General features: G+C 43.7%; 1 protein-coding gene across 1 annotated transcript in view; it reads right to left on the minus strand.

The window, feature by feature from the left end:
• Positions 1-18,866, minus strand: part of LOC117500508 — a 182,873-nt gene that overhangs the window by 121,015 nt on the left and 42,992 nt on the right. Inside the window, exons 18-23 of the mRNA XM_034153379.1 lie at positions 14,026-14,109; positions 13,707-13,735; positions 12,751-13,039; positions 12,480-12,520; positions 3,577-3,862; positions 3,277-3,320 (exon numbers count right to left, since the gene is read on the minus strand). Of these exons, the coding sequence (XP_034009270.1) occupies positions 3,277-3,320; positions 3,577-3,862; positions 12,480-12,520; positions 12,751-13,039; positions 13,707-13,735; positions 14,026-14,109 (773 nt within the window). The remainder of the gene's footprint in view (positions 1-3,276; positions 3,321-3,576; positions 3,863-12,479; positions 12,521-12,750; positions 13,040-13,706; positions 13,736-14,025; positions 14,110-18,866) is intronic.

The following is an 18,866-nucleotide window of genomic DNA, read 5'->3' on the forward strand; positions in this document are numbered from 1 at the left end:
ACTAGAATTCACTGTGTGTGGTGCTGTGTTCATGTTTGTGTTGATTTGAAGTTGATTGCTAGGACTGTCTTAGGGAAGATAGCATTTAGATGCGCAGCTCCACTGTCTTGGAATAGTCTGCAATTGAAATGGAAACTGAGCAATCTGGTGCCACTAAATGTTTTTAAAGCTCGATTGGATGCTACTCAATCGGAAGCTGTTGGTACCTGTTCATGTGGATAGTTATGTAAATTGTAATTCCTGTAATGATGCTGTATGATGTCCTTTTTGTTGTTGTTTTTATGTTTCATGTGGAACCTACTTGAGCAGGTCTCCCTTGAAAAAGAGATCAATGATCTCAATGGGATACACCTGGATAAATAAAGGTTTGAAATGAAATAATTGTATTAAAATCATACAATAGGACCCTTTTCAGATAATATTTCCTTCAAATGTTTTCCCTCACTTATGACTTTACTCTCATAACAGGACTACTTTAAGAATGAAAGATGTTATTTTCCCAATTTAGCCCAAATACTCCATTGTAGGTTTTGATTTCATTTTGAATGTGTGACAGTAAGATATTCAGTAACCTCTTTAAGAGCAGGATCGTCCTTGGTCAGGTAAACATGAAGAACGGTGCAGGATGGATAGGCTTTTGAATAAATCAACACGTTACAGCGTATCTTTGTTGGAATCCACAAATTAACCATTTTCATCAGGACGGCTCTTATAGAGAAAACTGGTTCAGACAGCTTGACATGGGACGATGTGACTTCAGACACTTTTTCCACAACATCTCCACAGTCATCTATGTGCAGGACTGCAAACTTTTGAAATATTTCAGGGATGTCATCTGCATAGCACAAAGCATAAACAATTAATGTGAATAAAACAATTGCAATGATTATTTTGTTATTTTCCTCCATGATCACTTACCTATGCAGATCCAGTGTGGCAGGTACACTTCAAATAACTTCCCAGAAATCACTGTGATGTCTATCAGGGGACCTGCAAGCATGTATTTCATCATCTCCATCCTCTTCATGGGTTCCTCCGAAGAGCAAAACTGGTACTTAAAGCTGACCTTTTCCTGACAGACCCAGCGCAAGCCAGAGACACTGCATTCAAAGTTTCCCGATTCAGACTTTAGGCTAAAATATAACGAAAAAAATACAGAGTTTGTATTTGGTACAAAATGTAGCATTAAAACTATTGGGGGAATATTTGTAGCAGATCTTAGTGTTCTCTCTGTGAAGAAATCCAAAGACCGAAGCTTCAGTGTTTACTATATTTCCAGTTTGATAATATGCAGTATTTAGGAAACTATTTGTACCTGTAAGTTGATGCCTCATCTTCATCTGTACTGTTCACCTCAGGTTCAAGTTTAGTCCAGCCACTGGAGTCCTTCTGCGGAGGCAATCATTTTTACAAATAAGTGAAGACGTGACTTTTGGAAAAATCACATAAATTAACCCATACATGATCAACAAATAACTGAATACATAAATAAAATGTAAGGAATTACCATCATTTTTTCACTGCCCTCAAGCTCCAAGCTTCTTGAAGGCCCTTGTGAAGAAACAAGATTTTTTTTAATGATGTTCCTTAAAAAAATGTAAATTAAATCATATGGTAACTTCTATGTCCTTTAGCACTATGTGCTACATAGCGCTGATGTAGCAATAGAGCAAATTTGTTATGCAGGAAATACTGGTGAGTGATGTCTTTTTGGAAGCTTGAAATAATACAATAAAAATACACTTGGCTTTTCACACCTTTGGATCCTAAAGTGATGTTTGACAACTTTTGCTCCAGACCATAATCGTCTTCTTTCATCTTCTCTAAAATCTCCATTGTCACCTCCATAGACTGTTGGCCGTAGATCTCCACCATCAGATCCACAATCTCCACTCTCCCTGCCGTCTTTAATCTCTGACTTGAGATTCTTTGGAGGCCACGCTTGAATTTCTTGAGCTCTCCATCACTTAAATCTTCCAGTGTTTCCAGAAGCTTCACCTCCAGTGATGCCACGGTTACTTCCTAATGGATTCAATGTCATCAGAGGGAATTAAATATAATATATCCACTAGTTGAAAACATTTTCCACCTCTTTACTGTCAACATTTTGCAAACTGTAAAACCTAAATGAGAGCCGTGTCGTGTAAAGTGTGTCTGATGTGATATGACTCACTTCCTTTGGAGGTTTGGACGGATGTTTATCTAAGGAGAAAACCAAGGAAAAGCCTCATCATGACTGATTCAAAATCAGATTATAAACGACTTCTTAAAGGAAAGGTATAATCAAAGTCTCATTTATCCTGGCACTAGCTCACTACTTCTGATGTGTGCAGAAGAGTAGCGCATTTCAAAGTATGAGACTGTTAATGCAAAAGTGTTTCAAACAGTGAGGTTGTTTTGGGATAGTTGTGCTGTTATTAAACACGCCCCCCATTTACTTCAATTCATAGAAATGTCTACATTTTTTGATTTGTAACTCACAGTGGAGGCATGCAAGAAAACAGATGTCTTCAAGAATTAGAGAGAACTCAGGGTGAGTAATTGTAATACAGAAAAACTGGTCATTTTGTAGGTTAATTATTCCTTAAAATAAAGAAAAGAAAATACAAAAGCATTGCAACAAATACAAAACTCATTACTATGAACTCTTCTGTGTGATGTAGCAGTTTTTGTTTTCTTTCTCTTACCTTTGAGTCTTAAGATAGTCTCTGATAATCTCTCCAATAGATCAGTTCTGTCCATGTCCATTAAAACCTCCCTGGTCACCTCCACAGACTGCGGACCACATGTCTCCACCATCTGATCCACCAGCTGGAGTGTACGTTCTGCCCAATTGGGATATCCATAAGAGAGGTAGGATATGCTCTTCTGGAAGTACGTGAACGGCAGCAACCACTGAAATCTGTAGCGCTCATCGCCACTCAAATCCTTCAGAGTTTTCAAAAGGATCTCTTTCTCTGCTGCAATTTGTGCCTGAAAAATTAAACGGATGTGTAAGAAAAGGTGTTATTTCTTCTAAGATCTCTCAAGACACACTAACATCTGTTATATTAAATGTGTTTATCTTTTTTCTTGACTAATGCACATTTGTATATGAGTGTTCAGACTTCAGTCTGCTAATCTGATCAGAACATCAGTGGAAGAAAAATCATTTTGACAGAAGAGATCAACCTTAAAAATGGTTTGGTTTGCATCATCATTGTTATGTTCAAGATGGATATGGTTAACAACTTGCATCTATTGAATGAAAGCTGTGATGTGTAAAGTCAGACTCACTCCCTCGGACTGTGCAGGTCGATGTTCATCCACAGAGTACATCTCTGAAGAGAGAAAATAAAGTGAATGTCTAACACACAAGATCCCAGCAACAAAACTAAAATACTTCAACTTAAAACATTTTGTTTCTGGTTGAGACTATGTCGGTGGCATTTAATGGTATTTTAATTATTTCTTTAATGTTTGTATAGATTCCTGACCCATGTTTTTTTATACTTCATATTGTTAATGACTACAGATCTTTTTCATACTGAAATATAAAATGTAAGCGATGTGAGTTTTTTTTTTTCTTTGTCTTACCTTTGAGTTCTGAGCTGGGCTTTCTCAACCTCTGCCTCAGATCAGTCCTGTTAATGTCTTTCAAAACCTCCATGGTTATCTCTACACACTGTTGGCCGAAGATCTGAATGATCTCTTCCACTATTTGTGCTCTGCTTGTTGAGGAACTCAAAATCAACGAAAAATATCTCGGCTTCTTCTTGGAGACAATTAAATCCAGGGTCTGCTTGAATTTCTCAAGATCCTCGTTTCTCAAATCATACAGAGTTTCCAAAAGCAGATGTTTAACAGCTGCCATTGTTGCTACCTGAAATAATCAATACATTCATTAGACACGTGCATATTTGCATCTCATCACTGTTAATGTTTCCCTTTAACTAAAATCTTCCTGCTTTCTTACAGTGCAGACGCTTTTCTGCTTGCTCTTGCCTCTGCTTATTTTTTATGCTGATTTTCCTATTTTTCTTTTCTGAAAACTTCGAGCAGCGGCTCCTGGAAATTAACTGATCACTGGGACAGTTATTATTCATAAATAGATGGAGGGTTTCAGCCATATTTCAATATTTTTATGACGACCTCAGTCTTATAGTAGTGTGGCCTAGCAACAGCTAAAGCCTGGTACTGCAGTGAAACAACTGTCAGAAGTGCTGAAAGAAGACTTGAAATGTCTGTTGGAAACTGTCAGCTCTCTAAATGCGGAGGTGTTCATCAGTGGCCCTCTACCGCCAGTCAGAAGAGGAGTGGAGAGATTCAGCAGATTGTTTGCACTGAACACGTGGCTTTCAACTGCCTGTACTGACCATTCTGTCCATTTTATTGAGAATTTTAACTTTTTCTGGGACCACAGACATCTTTGTAAGGCAGATGGTGTTTGCCTGAACAAGTCAGGAGTGAAATTGTTTATCTCTAACATATTCAACTGCCTGCGTCATCAATCTATTCCCTCTGCCAAGGACAAGCGGCAAGAGGAATCAAAACAAGAGAAAGACACAACACATCTCGCAGAAAACCTTGAAGAAGTATTACTGCACCCGCCTGAGGAATGTCTTCATTATGGAAAACCTATGACACAAATGGAGGCGTCTCCACCGCCCTTCACCCCCCCCCTATCACCTTTGAGGATACTCTTCCTTCACCCCCCAGCTCTCTCTACTCTCCGTTTACCCTTTCACCCTAGCCCACCCTCCTTGAGTTTGACCACATGAAGGAGATTGGCACAAAGTCCTTCCTGGAGATCAATGACCGCATGAAGGCGATACGTAGGGTTGGCAGCATGTCCTTTACCCCCGCCCCTCAACGACGCCCACCACAATCACCGAAGCAGAGACGCGCACCATCTCCCCCATCTTCTTCACCGTGCCTACGTCAACCACCCCCGCGCCCTTCAAGACAGCATCTGCGGTCTCCGAAGACTGATAAGGATGTGTGTGTACAAAACGCAACAAACTCTTACTGATATGTGCTGGGTCCAGGCTCAAGGGCGTATGGCACTCTCAACTCTTTCCAGGACATGCCGGGGCCCTACCTGTCAGTAGCTTTGCCGATATCTGTGTTGATAGGTAATAGATTGAGAGCGGTGAATCAGCTTAGAAACAGGAAGCGCTCAAACGTTTGTGTGAGTTTATCAAATTTAGCAGTGATTCCATGTCAGACACAGCTTGTCACAAAAAATCTGACTGATAGTGTATTGAACTAACTTAAACTAGCTTTAATAAATGTCAGGTCTTTGGCAGGAAAAACGTTTTTAATCAATGATTTTATCACTGAGCACAATCTCGATTTTATGTTTTTAACGGAAACTTGGATTGAACAAAATAACAGTGCAGCTGTTCTTATCGAATCAACACCTCCCAACTTCAGTTATATCTCTCACAGGCTCCGCCCTCTACTGGACTCTATGGGTACTACCTTATACCGCGTGGATTCTCCCACTGAGACTTCTATAGACGTAGCCGGCCCAGGGCGGGCCTACCTGAATGCGCGCGCATCACACCGTATAAAAGGAGGCCTCGCCTGATCATCCTTTTTCGCCCCAGCTGCCAGAGGTATGGCGGTGTGTGGAGGCGACATGGCAGCAGCCATTTAAAACGAAGGCCCCGATAGCCGCCATGGCGGGTATCGTTAAGGTGGTGGATCGCTCGGACACGACATGTCTAGGTGTGCCCCCCCCCTCGATGAGAGCCTGGCGGCTCATCTGCTTCCGCGGCTGGTTGGGCGGAGGGTAAACGTCCTCTGCCCCCGCTGCCCCGGGACCGAGACACCTGGAATATCTGGATAAGTTGTTCAAGCTCGGTACGCAGATGGCGGCTGCGGCCGATAATCTTGGCGTGTTGGCGTCTTCCTGATCACCCCTCAGGCAGACGCCCCCGCCCTCCCGTCTCAGGACGAGAGCGATTATTCGGACCACGCTGTTCGCAGATGAGTAATCTGATTTATGTCGTGGCCACCGCAGCAGGGCGGATGATTTCCCTGGCCACAGTGGCGTCTCGTCACGTGTGGCCAGGGCTCACGGCCCTATCTAAGAAGGACCGAGAAGATCTCCTCGGAGCCCCCGTGTCCACGGAGGGGCTCTTTGGGTCGGTCTCAAGAAAACACGGGAATTCAGACCTATTCTAGATCTCCGGGGCCTGAATCGTCATATTTCCAGCAGGAAATTCCGCATGTTAACTGTGAAACAGTTACTAGGGCTTGTGCAGCCAGGCGATTGGTTCACCACCATCGACCTGAAAGACGCGTACTTTCATGTGGAAATTGTTCCAGAGCACAGAAAGTATCTGCGTTTTGCCTTCCAGGGAATAGCCTACGAATACAACAGGCTGCCGTTCGGTTATTCCCTATCCCCACGCACATTCAGCAAATGTGTGGCCACGGCGCCTCAACCGCTGCGCGCACACGGCATGAGAGTTTTATTTTACATAGACGACCTCATAGTCATGGCTGGGTCCCGGGAACAGGCAATGTTTTGCACAGCACAGTTGATCACACACCTAACCAAATTAGGTTTTGCGATCGATTGGGAAAAAGGAGCACCCCAATACCTCGCCAACAGGCGTTGTATTTGGGTGTGGTGCTCGATGCAGACACGCTGCGTGCCAGAGAGCAGACGTGCGCCCCTTCTCAGGGCGGTGCACAGGCTGCGACAGGGGTCAACAGTGACAGCTTTAACTGTCATGCAGACTCTGGGTCTCATGGCGGCTGCTCACATGGTGGTCCCGCCGGTTACTACATATGCGCCGCCTGCAGAGGTGGTTCCCCAGCCTGCGTTTGGAGGCACAAACGACGGCTGGTGACCATCCCTCCCCCCCTCAGTGGGGGCAACCTCCGGTTTTGGGGGTCTCCGGACCACCTCCGGAGGGGGTCTCCACTGGGACGGGTGACCTCCTACATCACAGTGTTCACGGACGCGTCCGGAACAGGATGGGGAGGGACCTGCCTGAAGAGAGCTATAGGTGGGCGCTGGGCTCTGACAGAGTTTCGACACAGCAACCTCCTAGAGCTACGGGCAGTAGTGTTAGTCCTCCGGCATTTCATGCCCCTAATTCAGGGGAGACATGTAATGGTTAGGAGCGACAACAGCACCACAGTGGCTTATATGAACAGGCAGGGCGGAGTCCGCTCCGCCTCCTTGTTGACCACAGCGGAGGAGCTGTGGTTATGGGCCTCAGAGGTGGTGTTATCTCTGAGAGCCCTCCATGTCCCGGGACTGGAGAACAGAGGGGCCGACCACAGGTCGAGGGGCGGCCCCCTGCCAGGCGAGTACTTCACCCGGAGGTGGTGAAGCAGGTCTGGGCCCAGTTCGGGAGAGCAGAAGTGGACCTGTTCGCCAGCCGGCGCAACAGCCACTGTGCCCTGTGGTTCTCCATGGCCCTGAGCGACGACCCGCCCTTGGGGGTGGACGCGTTTGCACACGAGCCATGGCCAAGGAAGCTGCTATACGCCTTTCCACCGCTGCGTCTCATTCTCCCTCTCCTGGGGAGAGTGAGGCGAGAACGTCTGGCAGTCATTCTGGTAGCACCGAATCGCGTCGGGGCTCCGTGGTACTCAGAAATGACACGGATGAAGGTGGGCCAGCCCTGGGCGATCCCCCAGTTTTGGGGGGCGATGTCTCAAGGGGCAGGTGCAATCGGGGCGTTACCCACTCTGGGCCGTCCTCTTCAGGCTTGGCTCCTGAGAGGGACAGGCTGAGACAGGGTGGATTGTCCGACAGCGTTATTCAGTCTATCCAGGCAGCTAGAGCAGAATCCACCACAGCCTGTTACAGGCCAAAGTGGCTGAGATTCCAGCATTGGTGTGAGGAGCGGGGAATATAGCCCCTATCTTGTGAGTTGGGCTCTATTTTATCCTTCTTACACTTACTGGTGGACAGAGGGCTGGCGCATTCCACGGTGAAAGTGTATGCAGCAGCCATCTCGTCCTGTCATGAGGGATTTTGGTGGCAGGTCAGCCTTTAATCAACCACTGATGTCGCGGTTTTTACAGGGGGTTAGGAGACTGCGCCCTGTAGTGCACGTCTCCACCCCGCAGTGGGACCTGCCCCTAGTGCTCGAGGCTCTGGCCTCGGGACCATTGAGCCCTCTGGAGCTCTCCCCTCTGAAAGCATTGTCGTGGAAAACAGCTTTGCTTCTTGCCTTAACGTCAGCCAAAAGAGTGTCCGAGTTAACTGCTCTGTCGGTGCACCCGAGTTGTTTACTAGTTCGGGGTGGCCGGAGCGGCGCGACACTTACGGTACGTCTACACAGCAGCGTTAAAAAAATACGGGGCCGAGGAGGCTCTCCCCACCCGTCTATGGGCGGGGGGGGGGGGTCCCCCGGCACTGTTTTTTGAGCACACTTTCTGCGAGGCAAGCGCAGCAGGGTGTGCTCTGTCAGCCGCAGCCCAGATTTCTCCTCGGTAACAACCGGGTTAAGGGAGAGTGTGGGGCAGCAGCTGCTGACCAGAAAAGCCGGTCAGGGGCAGTAGGGTGGAATGGTGTTGGACGACAGTGCGCGTATACATCAGGGCTCCACCCACTGTACCCCTAGAGTCCAGTAGAGGGCGGAGCCTGTGAGAGATATAACGGGGGGTTACGTATTGTAACCCTAGTTATATAAGCACAGACGGAGCCCTCTACTCAGGGCACTGTCTGTTCTATTCCGCTCGCTGAAGAGAGGTATAGGATGATAGTCAGGAGGCGAGGCCTCCTTTTATACGGTGTGATGCGTGCGCATTCAGGTAGGCCCGCCCTGGGCCGGCTACGTCTATAGAAGTCTCAGTGGGAGAATGCACGTGGGATAAGGTAGTACCCATAGAGTCCAGTAGAGGGCCCCGCCTGTGCTTATATAACTAGGGTTACAATACGTAACCCCCCGTTTTATGAGTCAGGAAAGAATGCATAACAAAGGAGGTGGAGTTGCTATTTTGTTCAATGATTCCCTTCAATGCAGGAAGACATCTTATGGGAACTTTGCTTATTTTGAATATGTGGCCCTTCAGCTGAAATGCTCCTCTCGAGCTCTGTTCCTAAATATCTATTGACCACCCAAATACTGTGCAAGCTTTTTTGATGAACTGCTTTCTATAGTGTGTATTGACTTTGACCGTCTAGTCATTGTTGGTGATTTTAACATCCATGTTGACAACCCCCAGGACAGAGGGGCTAAAGAACTGTTTTGTGTTCTTGATAACTATGGACTGACTCAGCATGTGACGGAGCCTACGCACAATAAGGGGCACACTCTGGACTTAATTATCTCAAAGGGTCTGAATATCTCTAAGGTTGTGGTGACTGATGTTGCACTCTCTGATCATTCCTGTGTTTTCTTTGAGAGCTCTATTTCTGTTCACAAAAATGTTCAAAAAGAGATAACCACAAAGCGATATTTAACTGAAAATACTAGGGAAATGTTTACTCAGAATTTTTCTTCCACACTTGCCCCTACTAACATCTCAGTAAATTAGCTAGTAGATCATTTTAATTCAAAACTTCAAAAGATTATAGATGCCAATGCTCCAACTAAGATAAAGGAAGTGACTGGCAAGAAAATATCTCCATGGAGAAAGGCCATGACCGTGAAAACAGAAAAAAGAGCTGAAAAGCTGAACACAGGTGGCGAAAAACAAATCTCCAGGTTCATTTTGAAATCTATAAAGAGAGACTTGGCATTTATAATTTGGAATTGAAAATTGCACGACAGTCTTTCTTCTCTGACATCATTGCCAAAAACAAAAACAACGCACGTGCCTTGTTTGCTACCGTTGACAGACTAACAAACCCCCCAGTGTCAGTAGCCTCTGAATTTCTATCCACCAGGGCCTGCAATGATTTTGCCTCCTTCTTCACTGACAAAATTCAGAAAATTAGACAAGCAGTCAGTGCCTCTGTATCAGGTACAGCAAATGTTTTGTCCCTGTGTCCACCTAATATCAATTCAAACACCATGACACAATTCCATCAGATTAATGATAAAAACCTAGAGGACATTATTCAACTTGTGAAATCCTCCTCATGCTGCCTTGATATTATTCCAACAGGATTTTTCCAAAATGTTTTTAATTGCATGGCCTCAGATCTACTTCATAGTAAACAAATCTCTTCACTCAGGTGTTTTTCCACAGGCCCTAAAAACAGCAGTCATTAAACCGCTCTTAAAAAAGAATAATCTAGATGCTTCCCTCCCATTTCTACGTAAAATCATTGAAAAAGTAGTTTTTCAACAGTTGAGTAATTTCTTGCATTTAAATAACTGTTTCGATGTGTCACAGTCAGGCTTTCGTCCAAACCACAGCACTGAGACTGCTCTTGTAAAGGTCTTCAATGACATCCACTTAAACACAGACAGTGGCAGAACTTCAGTGTTAGTATTATTAGATCGCAGTGCTGCGTTTGACACTGTTGACCACAACATATTACTAGACCGACTGGAAAACTGGGTGGGACTTTCGGCAACAGTTCTAAAATTGGTTTGAATCCTACTCAAAGGACAGAAACAACTTTGTTTCTATAGGTAAATACACATCTGAGTTGACAAATATGACATGTGGGGTTCCTCAAGGCTCCATCTTGGGGCCTCTTCTCTTTAACATCTGCATGCTACCACTGGGTCAGATAATGAAAAACTACAACATAAGTTACCATAGCTATGCGGATGACACCCACATTTACATAACAATTTCACCAGGAGACTATGCTCCAATTCAAACACTGAGTAAGTGCATTGAACAAATCAATGACTGGATGTGTCAGAACTTTCTCCAATTAAACAAAGATAAAACTGAGGTAATGGTTTTTGGAGCCAAGGCAGAACGTATAAAAGTTAGCGCTGAGCTTCAGTCTGCAATGTTCAAAACGACAGATAAAGCCAGAAATCTAGGTGTAGTCATGGACTCTGACCTGAGTTTCAACAGTCACATTAAAACAATTACTAAATCAGCCTACTATCACCTAAAGAACATATCTAGGATTAAAAGACTAATGTCACAGCAGGATTTGGAAAAATTTGTCCATGCTTTATCTTCAGTAGACTCAACTACTGCAATGGTGTCTTTGCAGGTCTCACTAAAAAATCCATTAGAAAGCTGCAGCTGATTCAGAACGCCGCTGCTCGAGTCCTCACTGACACTAACGGACCGTCCACACAGCAGCGTTAAAAAATCTTGAAACGCTTCTGCCCATTCACTTTGAATGGGGTGACGTCACTTTCCCTCACTTTTCGCCGAACTGCATTGTGGGCAGGCGAGCGGAGATTTTCAGGATTTTCAGGATTCAAAGTTGAACAATGTTCAACTTTTGAGGCTGAGGTGGAAGCGTCAGCCAATCAAATCCCGTGTACGCAAATCTGACCGTTCAAGCTCTAGCCAATCAAACGGCGTGTAAGCTGGGAGTGACATACCGCAGTTAATTTCCTCATATTCCAAAAAATGGAGGAGAAATTAGTGGTAGGGAATCACCCGGTGCTTTATGACCAGTCCCTATTTACCTACCGGGATATAAACCGGAGGAGCCAGGCATGGAGGGAGGTGGCAGAGACAGTGGTATGTTTTCGCCTGTTTGGGGAGTTTATATCCAGTTTACTTCAAACTTTTTTGCATCGTATGTCGGGGGCGGGAGATTCATGTGATTGGTTGTTGGTGCCTTGCTCGCAAAAAATCCCCAAACTTCAGATACGCCCACCTCCAAGATTTTTTTAACGCTGCTGTGTGGACGGTCCGTAAGAAAGTGGATCACATCACACCTGTTTTGAGGTCTTCACACTGGCTTCCTGTGTGTCAAATAATAGATTTCAAAAATACTGCTGCTGGTTTATAAAGCATTGAATGGTTTAGGCCCAAAATACATTTCTGACCTCCTGCTACATTATGAACCATCCAGATCTCTCAGGTCATCAGGGACTGGTCAGCTTTCTGTCCCCAGAGTCAGAACTAAACATGGTAAAGCAGCGTTCAGTTATTATGCTCCAAATGTCTGGAACAAACTCCCAGAAACCTGCCGGTCCGCTGCAACTCTTACTACTTTTAAATCCAGGCTGAAGACTTTTCTTTTTGCCGCTGCTTTTAATTGAAATATTCATATCTTAAACTGCACTGTAACTTTTATTATCTTTGCTTTTTATCTTTGCTTTTAAATGAGTGTTTTTAAATGTCATTTTATATCATTGCTTTTAAATTAGTGTTTCTAGATATCATTTTATAATATGTTTCTTAATGCTCTTAATGTCTTTAATTTTTGTAAATCACTTTGAATTGCCTTGTGTTGAAAGGTGCTATATAAATAAACTTGCCTTATAAACTGGTTAGTTGATGTGTTTGACAAACAGACAGACAGAGAGACAGACAGAGAGACAGACAGACAGGCAGACAGACAGACAGACAGACAGACAGATCATCATAGATAAGTCAATCATGTGTTTGGGTCATATATAGAAAGTCAGACAGATGACATTACTTACTTTCTGGATCACTGCAGGTCGCTGTGCCTCTGAGTGTTTCTCTGAAGAGAAAAGAGGTGGAGATAAACCAACTCAATTCATTTTACCCTCTCCCAAAATATTAATCATTGTTCTGATTAGTCATAAAACACATTTTGTACACTAGGATATAAATACATTATAAATATACGTTTCATCTTTATTTATAACTTAAAAAGAAGAATACAGAGCTTATTAACTTAGGATAAACAAGTTTGATGATTTAAAGATCTTTGTGTCATATTTGTCTTACTTTTGGGTCCTGAGCTGCTTTGTGACAGCCTCTGCACCAGATCAGTCCTGTTCATCTTCTCAAAAGTCTCAGTGGTCATCTCCAGCAGTCTGTGCTGGCTGTGATCTTGCACCAAATAAAACACCATGTCCTGCCTGTCTCTCATCACGTGCCACCTTGGTGAGATGTCTGGGTAGCCTTTGCCAGACTGAATTTGACTCAGGACCATCTGAAAACTCTGTAAATCCTGGTCACTCAAATCTTTCAGTGTTTCCAGAAGCAGCTCTATGACAGACGCCATCGTTTCCACCTGGTAAAATCAAAGGAGATGTTAATGGGGCAAAAGAGCGATTTCTCAGCTGGGATGATTACAGATTATTTTGGTTTACATCTTGTCAGTTTCAGTGTTTTACAAGAGTGGATGTGATAAGAGAACATCAGCCATGTCACCACAACGTATCAGGGCACTTTATATTGTTCATCCAATTCATCACAAAACCATTTTCTTTTTGTATAAACGGCGTGTTTGATTCATGACTTTATTTGACCTCCTAGGTAACTCTTTCAATGGCTGTGGTAGAAACATGTGATTTAACAACTGAGATGCAGTTTAACCAGTTGCATCTTTTTATTTTGGTATAAAAGAGTAAGAATCACTATCTTTATTTTTGCATCAGTATTGTGAATTTCTCTTTCTCAATGTTAGAAAAACAACTCATGAAGAATGTGCTATAATTTCCCCTCCAGACAGACGTAACACAAATGATTAACACTATTCATAAATAACATTGATGCTTAGAACATACAGTATGTGTACCTAACTTGGCGTGATCAGATTATTTCTGTAAGAAAACTATCCGAGACCAAAAAATGTTTGTATCATGAATAATGTTCAGGAAGGAGATTATTTTCAGTCTTCTAAATCTACTGAGTCAAAGCTGCACTGGGTGGAGTCAGAGTGATGGGACATTACTCACGCTCTGGATCAGTGAAGGAAGCCGTTCCTCTGAGGAGAAGAAAAAAAGAAAAAGAGCACACGACTGATTCAAAATCAGACTATTTGTGTAAATGCCTTTTTAATAATAACATTTTTGAATGGAACATTCTCAACATGAATGCATAAATCCAAAGAAATATAACTTAAATATGTGGAAAAATACTGTGTTTGAAATGTGTAATTGAAATGAGATGTTAGCTTTTTGTTTTGATATATATATATATATATATATATATATTGTATTCCAGTCTCCCTTCAGATATGTTAAGTGGCATGTAATTCAACACAATGCTGCTCACCTCCTTCAGTTGGGAGACAAGCTGGTTCAGGTTCAGCATTATGGGCGGGCAGGGCTGCTGAGCCTAAAGATGGATCTGTTGGTCCTGGCACCAGGGGGAGGGACAACTGATTTAGTATGAATAGCTGCTAAAAATGTACCTGCATTTATTAAATGTCAGCTAAAAGAGCAGTGAAATGAAAAACCTCTGCATTTTCTTTATAGATATTAACACTTAATGTCAGCTTAGTAAAAAAAACAACATAACAATTATTATTTACAATGGACTAAGCTTAGCTAACAGACTAATTTCCACCACTCATGGACCACACCCACCTTTTCTCTTGAAAAACTGGGTGACATAGGCCCAATCCCAAACCACGCCCTACACCCTACCCCTACACACTACCCCTCCGTTTGCGCGTTCGCGCGGAGGGTCCGCCACATTAGCCGCGTTCACACCGGAGTACTTTCACCGTACTTTTCGCGTTTTAGTTCCGTGAGTACCCCTTATGTCACGTTCACACCAAAAATCGTACTTAATCTCGGGTACTTTTACCCCCATTTTTAGAGCCAGCTCAGAGAGCGTACTTTTCTGTGGGTGAAAAGTGCTCCAAAAGTGCCCCAGTGCTGATTGGCTGGGCGAATTGCAAACCACGCCCCGTAGAACTGTGGAAATGTTGTGTTGAGCCGCCATTGTTTTGCCTCGCTACAAAATCCCGACGGAGCATTGGGTTTGTTTTTGAAAGCAGTTATGGCAAGCATCAAGAAATGATGAGGAGGTGTCGGCGCTTCTGGAGATCTACGCTGAGGACGCGACCCAGGGAATGCACTGAAGCCAGTTCAGTAGCTTTCACTCGACCTGGGAATGTGCACAGCCCCACGGCACACACCGGCTAAAAATAAAGAAACTCGGGCAGGACTACAAACGGCGGATTCAGTGGCCAACGATGACGACCACGACGAAGGTAAAATCAACTACATGCACTGGGGTTTTAATCTGCACAATAATGGTCTCAGATGTACTTTTATTTGCTCAGTAGATCAAGCTAGCCATGCTAGGCAGAATAGGCTAACACCGGCCCCGAGCTAGCTACATCTAGCTAGCTAGATATTCTCGGCTGTATGAAAACGTTTTGACTTGTGAATAACTGTGTAGTGTTTCTGTAATTTGCTTCACTAACTCATGGCACTAATCGTCTGTTTCAGGCGAGGATGGACAACTCTCGGGATTGGAAACAAGCGAGCTTTGCATTCTAGATCACAGCGCTAGCTCGCCCCCCTTACCAGCAACCAAACGCAAAGGTACACACACTGTAACTTTGTCTTGAAAGAACGTTACGCATCGAACTGATGTTCACAATCATGTTTATTTCCTTCTTGGTACAATTATGAAACAGCGTGAAAACGTATTCGCCAAGACCGGCATTTACAAATGTCTCACACAAACATTGTAAACATCAGGGCTAGAGGTCACATGACTTCCGGGACGAAAACTTGCCTCAACAAATTAAACTAAATTCAAGCATACATGAAGCACAATCCTCCGTGTTTGAACCTCTTAAATCGCTGCATAGCCGATTTATTTGGACTGGATTATCCCAGAGAGGCTAAACATTCTTTATAACACAGTTTGAGATTTGTGAAACCTTAATTCTATTTGTGAAAATACAAAAAAGGGAGATTTCAGTGCTTTTTCGCATCCTGGCCACATTAGACCAGGTCCTGATCTAAAACCACTATACCTAGACTCATCAAATCTGGACTGGATTATCCCAGAGAGGCTAAACATTCTTTATAACACAGTTTCAGATTTGTGAAACCTTAATTCTATTTGTGAAAATACCAAAAAAACATTCCTAGTATGTTGTAAAACTACATGGCGACTAAACAGATCTTGTATCTTGCTTATTTTCCCCTCATAGGAAAGCGGACACGGGATGCGAATTTCTTTGACACCGCCCAGGCGTTGGAGGACCGGCGTGCCGTGGTGAAAGAGTCTATGCACGGGGATCAGATGGTGCTGTTCACCAAGGCCCAGGAAACGGAGGACAAGATGCTCACCAGTTCATTTTATATTATTGTTATTACTGTTATTATATAGTCTTGATACAACTGACACTTTATTTTATATTGATAATGTTAATTTACATGTACAACTTCTATTTTATTTACATTAAAAATGTGAACTTCTATTTACTGTTAAACAGATCCTGTAGCTTGCTTATTTCTCCTGACACTTTATCTTTAGTGACCGTAGCATCCTATACATCACATGTAAGTGATTATTCTGATACCATCATGTTTCATCGGTTATAAACTGGCAAAGCTTTATTTGTCATTTATTTATCATCAATGTTGCAACCTTGTGGAGGAATGGCAGGGGCACATACACAAATATGATAATTTATATCATTTTAAATATTATTTGACCTAAAACTAAATGTTTTTATGATTGTCCTCTGAGGAGGACATGGGGATTTGCCAACTTTTAATTCCCCCCCCCATTTTACACAACACAAAATGGAGTCCACTATGGGCCGAAACTAACATGTATGTTTATGGCAGACGGATGCAGTGGGTCTCAGGAAGATAAATAATAACGGTGGGTTTGCTGCTGAGCTTATTTACTGTGCATACAACACACCTGGCACAGTTTATTGTTATTATATTGCCACACTGTACCCTATTGTAATGTTGCCTGTCTTGACTGGAAAATAAAAGGGAAACAAAATCACTGTACAAAAGATCTTCTTTATTGTCAAAATGTTTACAATTTACACGCTGTTCAGATGCCTCATAAAGCTGGGTCGCCGGTAAGGCAGTCCATTCGTCCCTGTACTCATTACTTTCACAAAGGTTATGTAATATGCAACATGCTGCCACCTGGAATGTGATCTTGTCCATCTTGCAGTAGTTTCTTTTCATCAAGCACCGCCACCTGCCCTTCAGTCTGCCAAAAGCGTTCTCCACCACCACTCGTGATCGGCTTGTTTTGTGATTGTACGCAAGTTGCTCAGGCTGCATTAACTCAGTTACAAAGCTGTATAACATGAGCACAAACAGTACAACTTCAGTCGACTCCATCTCCATCATGTCTGAGGTCGGAAGGTAAACAGACGCCTAATGTACAGCGAGTGGGTGGGCGTCGCAGTATACGCGGGAAGTTTTTCTTCTTCTTCTCTTGTTTTGCAGCGGATTGCAAACAACTTTAAGGTGCATACCGCCACCTACTGTACTCACCGTGAAGTGGTTTGTGGCCTGCCAGTAAAGCCAAAACAGAAGAAGAAGAAGTGACGTCAGCGGCTCATTTGCGTAATCTTCCCTCAGGGAAAAGTACTCCGGTGTGAACGCGATCTGTACTAAGTGCCCTGGAGTTAAAAGCGCCGGGGCTCTTAAGCCCCTTACACACCAGGCAGTCACCAGAGAACTCGCCGACATCCGACACCGACAGATCCATCGACGAGTTCTCCTGCGTATTGGCCGTGTGTACACTGAAATACACCGCTTTACTACAGCCGAGCACGTACGAACTGCGCATGCGTGAGTGGCAATAACTCTCCTTACCAGCAGCCGGCGGTAGTGTGTATTCGTCATTCAAAATAGGCAACAACCGGAAGACAGAGAAGAAGAACAGACTGATATACAAACAAATAGCGGCGGGTGCCGTTCCATTTTCACTCTCGTCCATCGAAAACATGTTTTAGAATATAAAAATACATGCATGATGAAATGAGCACATAAAGTGCAGACATACTATAAAATCACAGTTAATAGACCTGCATCTGATGATCGCAGTGTTCTGGCGGGTGTGTAGTTTATTGAGTCAGCAATGTAATAATGGCCACTTCTTGCTAAATTTACGATGAGATGAAAAACCGGACTTGACCAAACAAATCACGGAGCTCTCAGCAGAGGACAGCCGGGGACGCTCCCGCCGATATCAGAGATGTCCCTGCTATGTGTGGGAGGTAAGAGAGGACATTTAAGGGCTATGTTTGATGTCTTTAAGTATCACCTGCTGGTGTTTAGCTGCTGTCTTGTGCCTTAAATCGTTTGTTTACGTCCCTCACTTCCGTTTCGCTTCTCATTTGCAAGCTGAACAGCTGATCAGAGTGGTTTCTTGGCCCGATAGCTTGTGTCCAACACCCGGCCGATTCAACATGTTGAATCGGCCGGGTGTCGACCGTGAAAGGCCAAATAAGGCGTGTCACGGCCGAGGGTTCGGGACACACCAAATTGAATTTGGGCGACAAGGAACCCGTTTTCGCCCAACAACGCAAGACGGCCGATATCGGCCTGGTGTGTAAGGGCCTTTAGTGCCGGAACTAAGTACAGGAAAGTACTTGGTGTGAACGCGGCTATTAAGTGCTGTTCCAAACCAACGAGTGTGGAGAGGTGTGGAGGGGGAGTGGGCTATCAAGCCCTCAAACAGCGAGTCTCCATTGGTGCTGACTTGAGACTGGTCTCTACCTGACCGGAGTCACGCTGTGTGTGTCCGTCAGGAAACACGCTGTTTACAAGTAGTTCCAGCAAACATCCACTGATAAATTGCGATGTTAACAACCTCATGATAACCTCATATTTTTTTAACTTAGGATCATACCTGTGTTTAGTCTAGAAAAAGGTAAATGTGTGCATTTTATTATAAAGTTGTGTATATTTACAGACTGTTGCAAAAACTAAGAAGCTTATAAACATCAGGTTTAAAACTAAAAGAGCTTTACAAAAAAGTAACACAATGAAAGATGTTTGGAGTTTTATTTGAGTTCTTAATTTACATTTTTTGTCAAAGAGATGCTGATTTGAAACCGTTGTTACATACAGTTACGGCATTTCCTGTTTCTGCCGGAGAGAGGGGAG

Source organism: Trematomus bernacchii, unplaced genomic scaffold, assembly GCF_902827165.1.
Source record: "Trematomus bernacchii unplaced genomic scaffold, fTreBer1.1, whole genome shotgun sequence".
Lineage (NCBI taxonomy): Eukaryota > Metazoa > Chordata > Actinopteri > Perciformes > Nototheniidae > Trematomus > Trematomus bernacchii.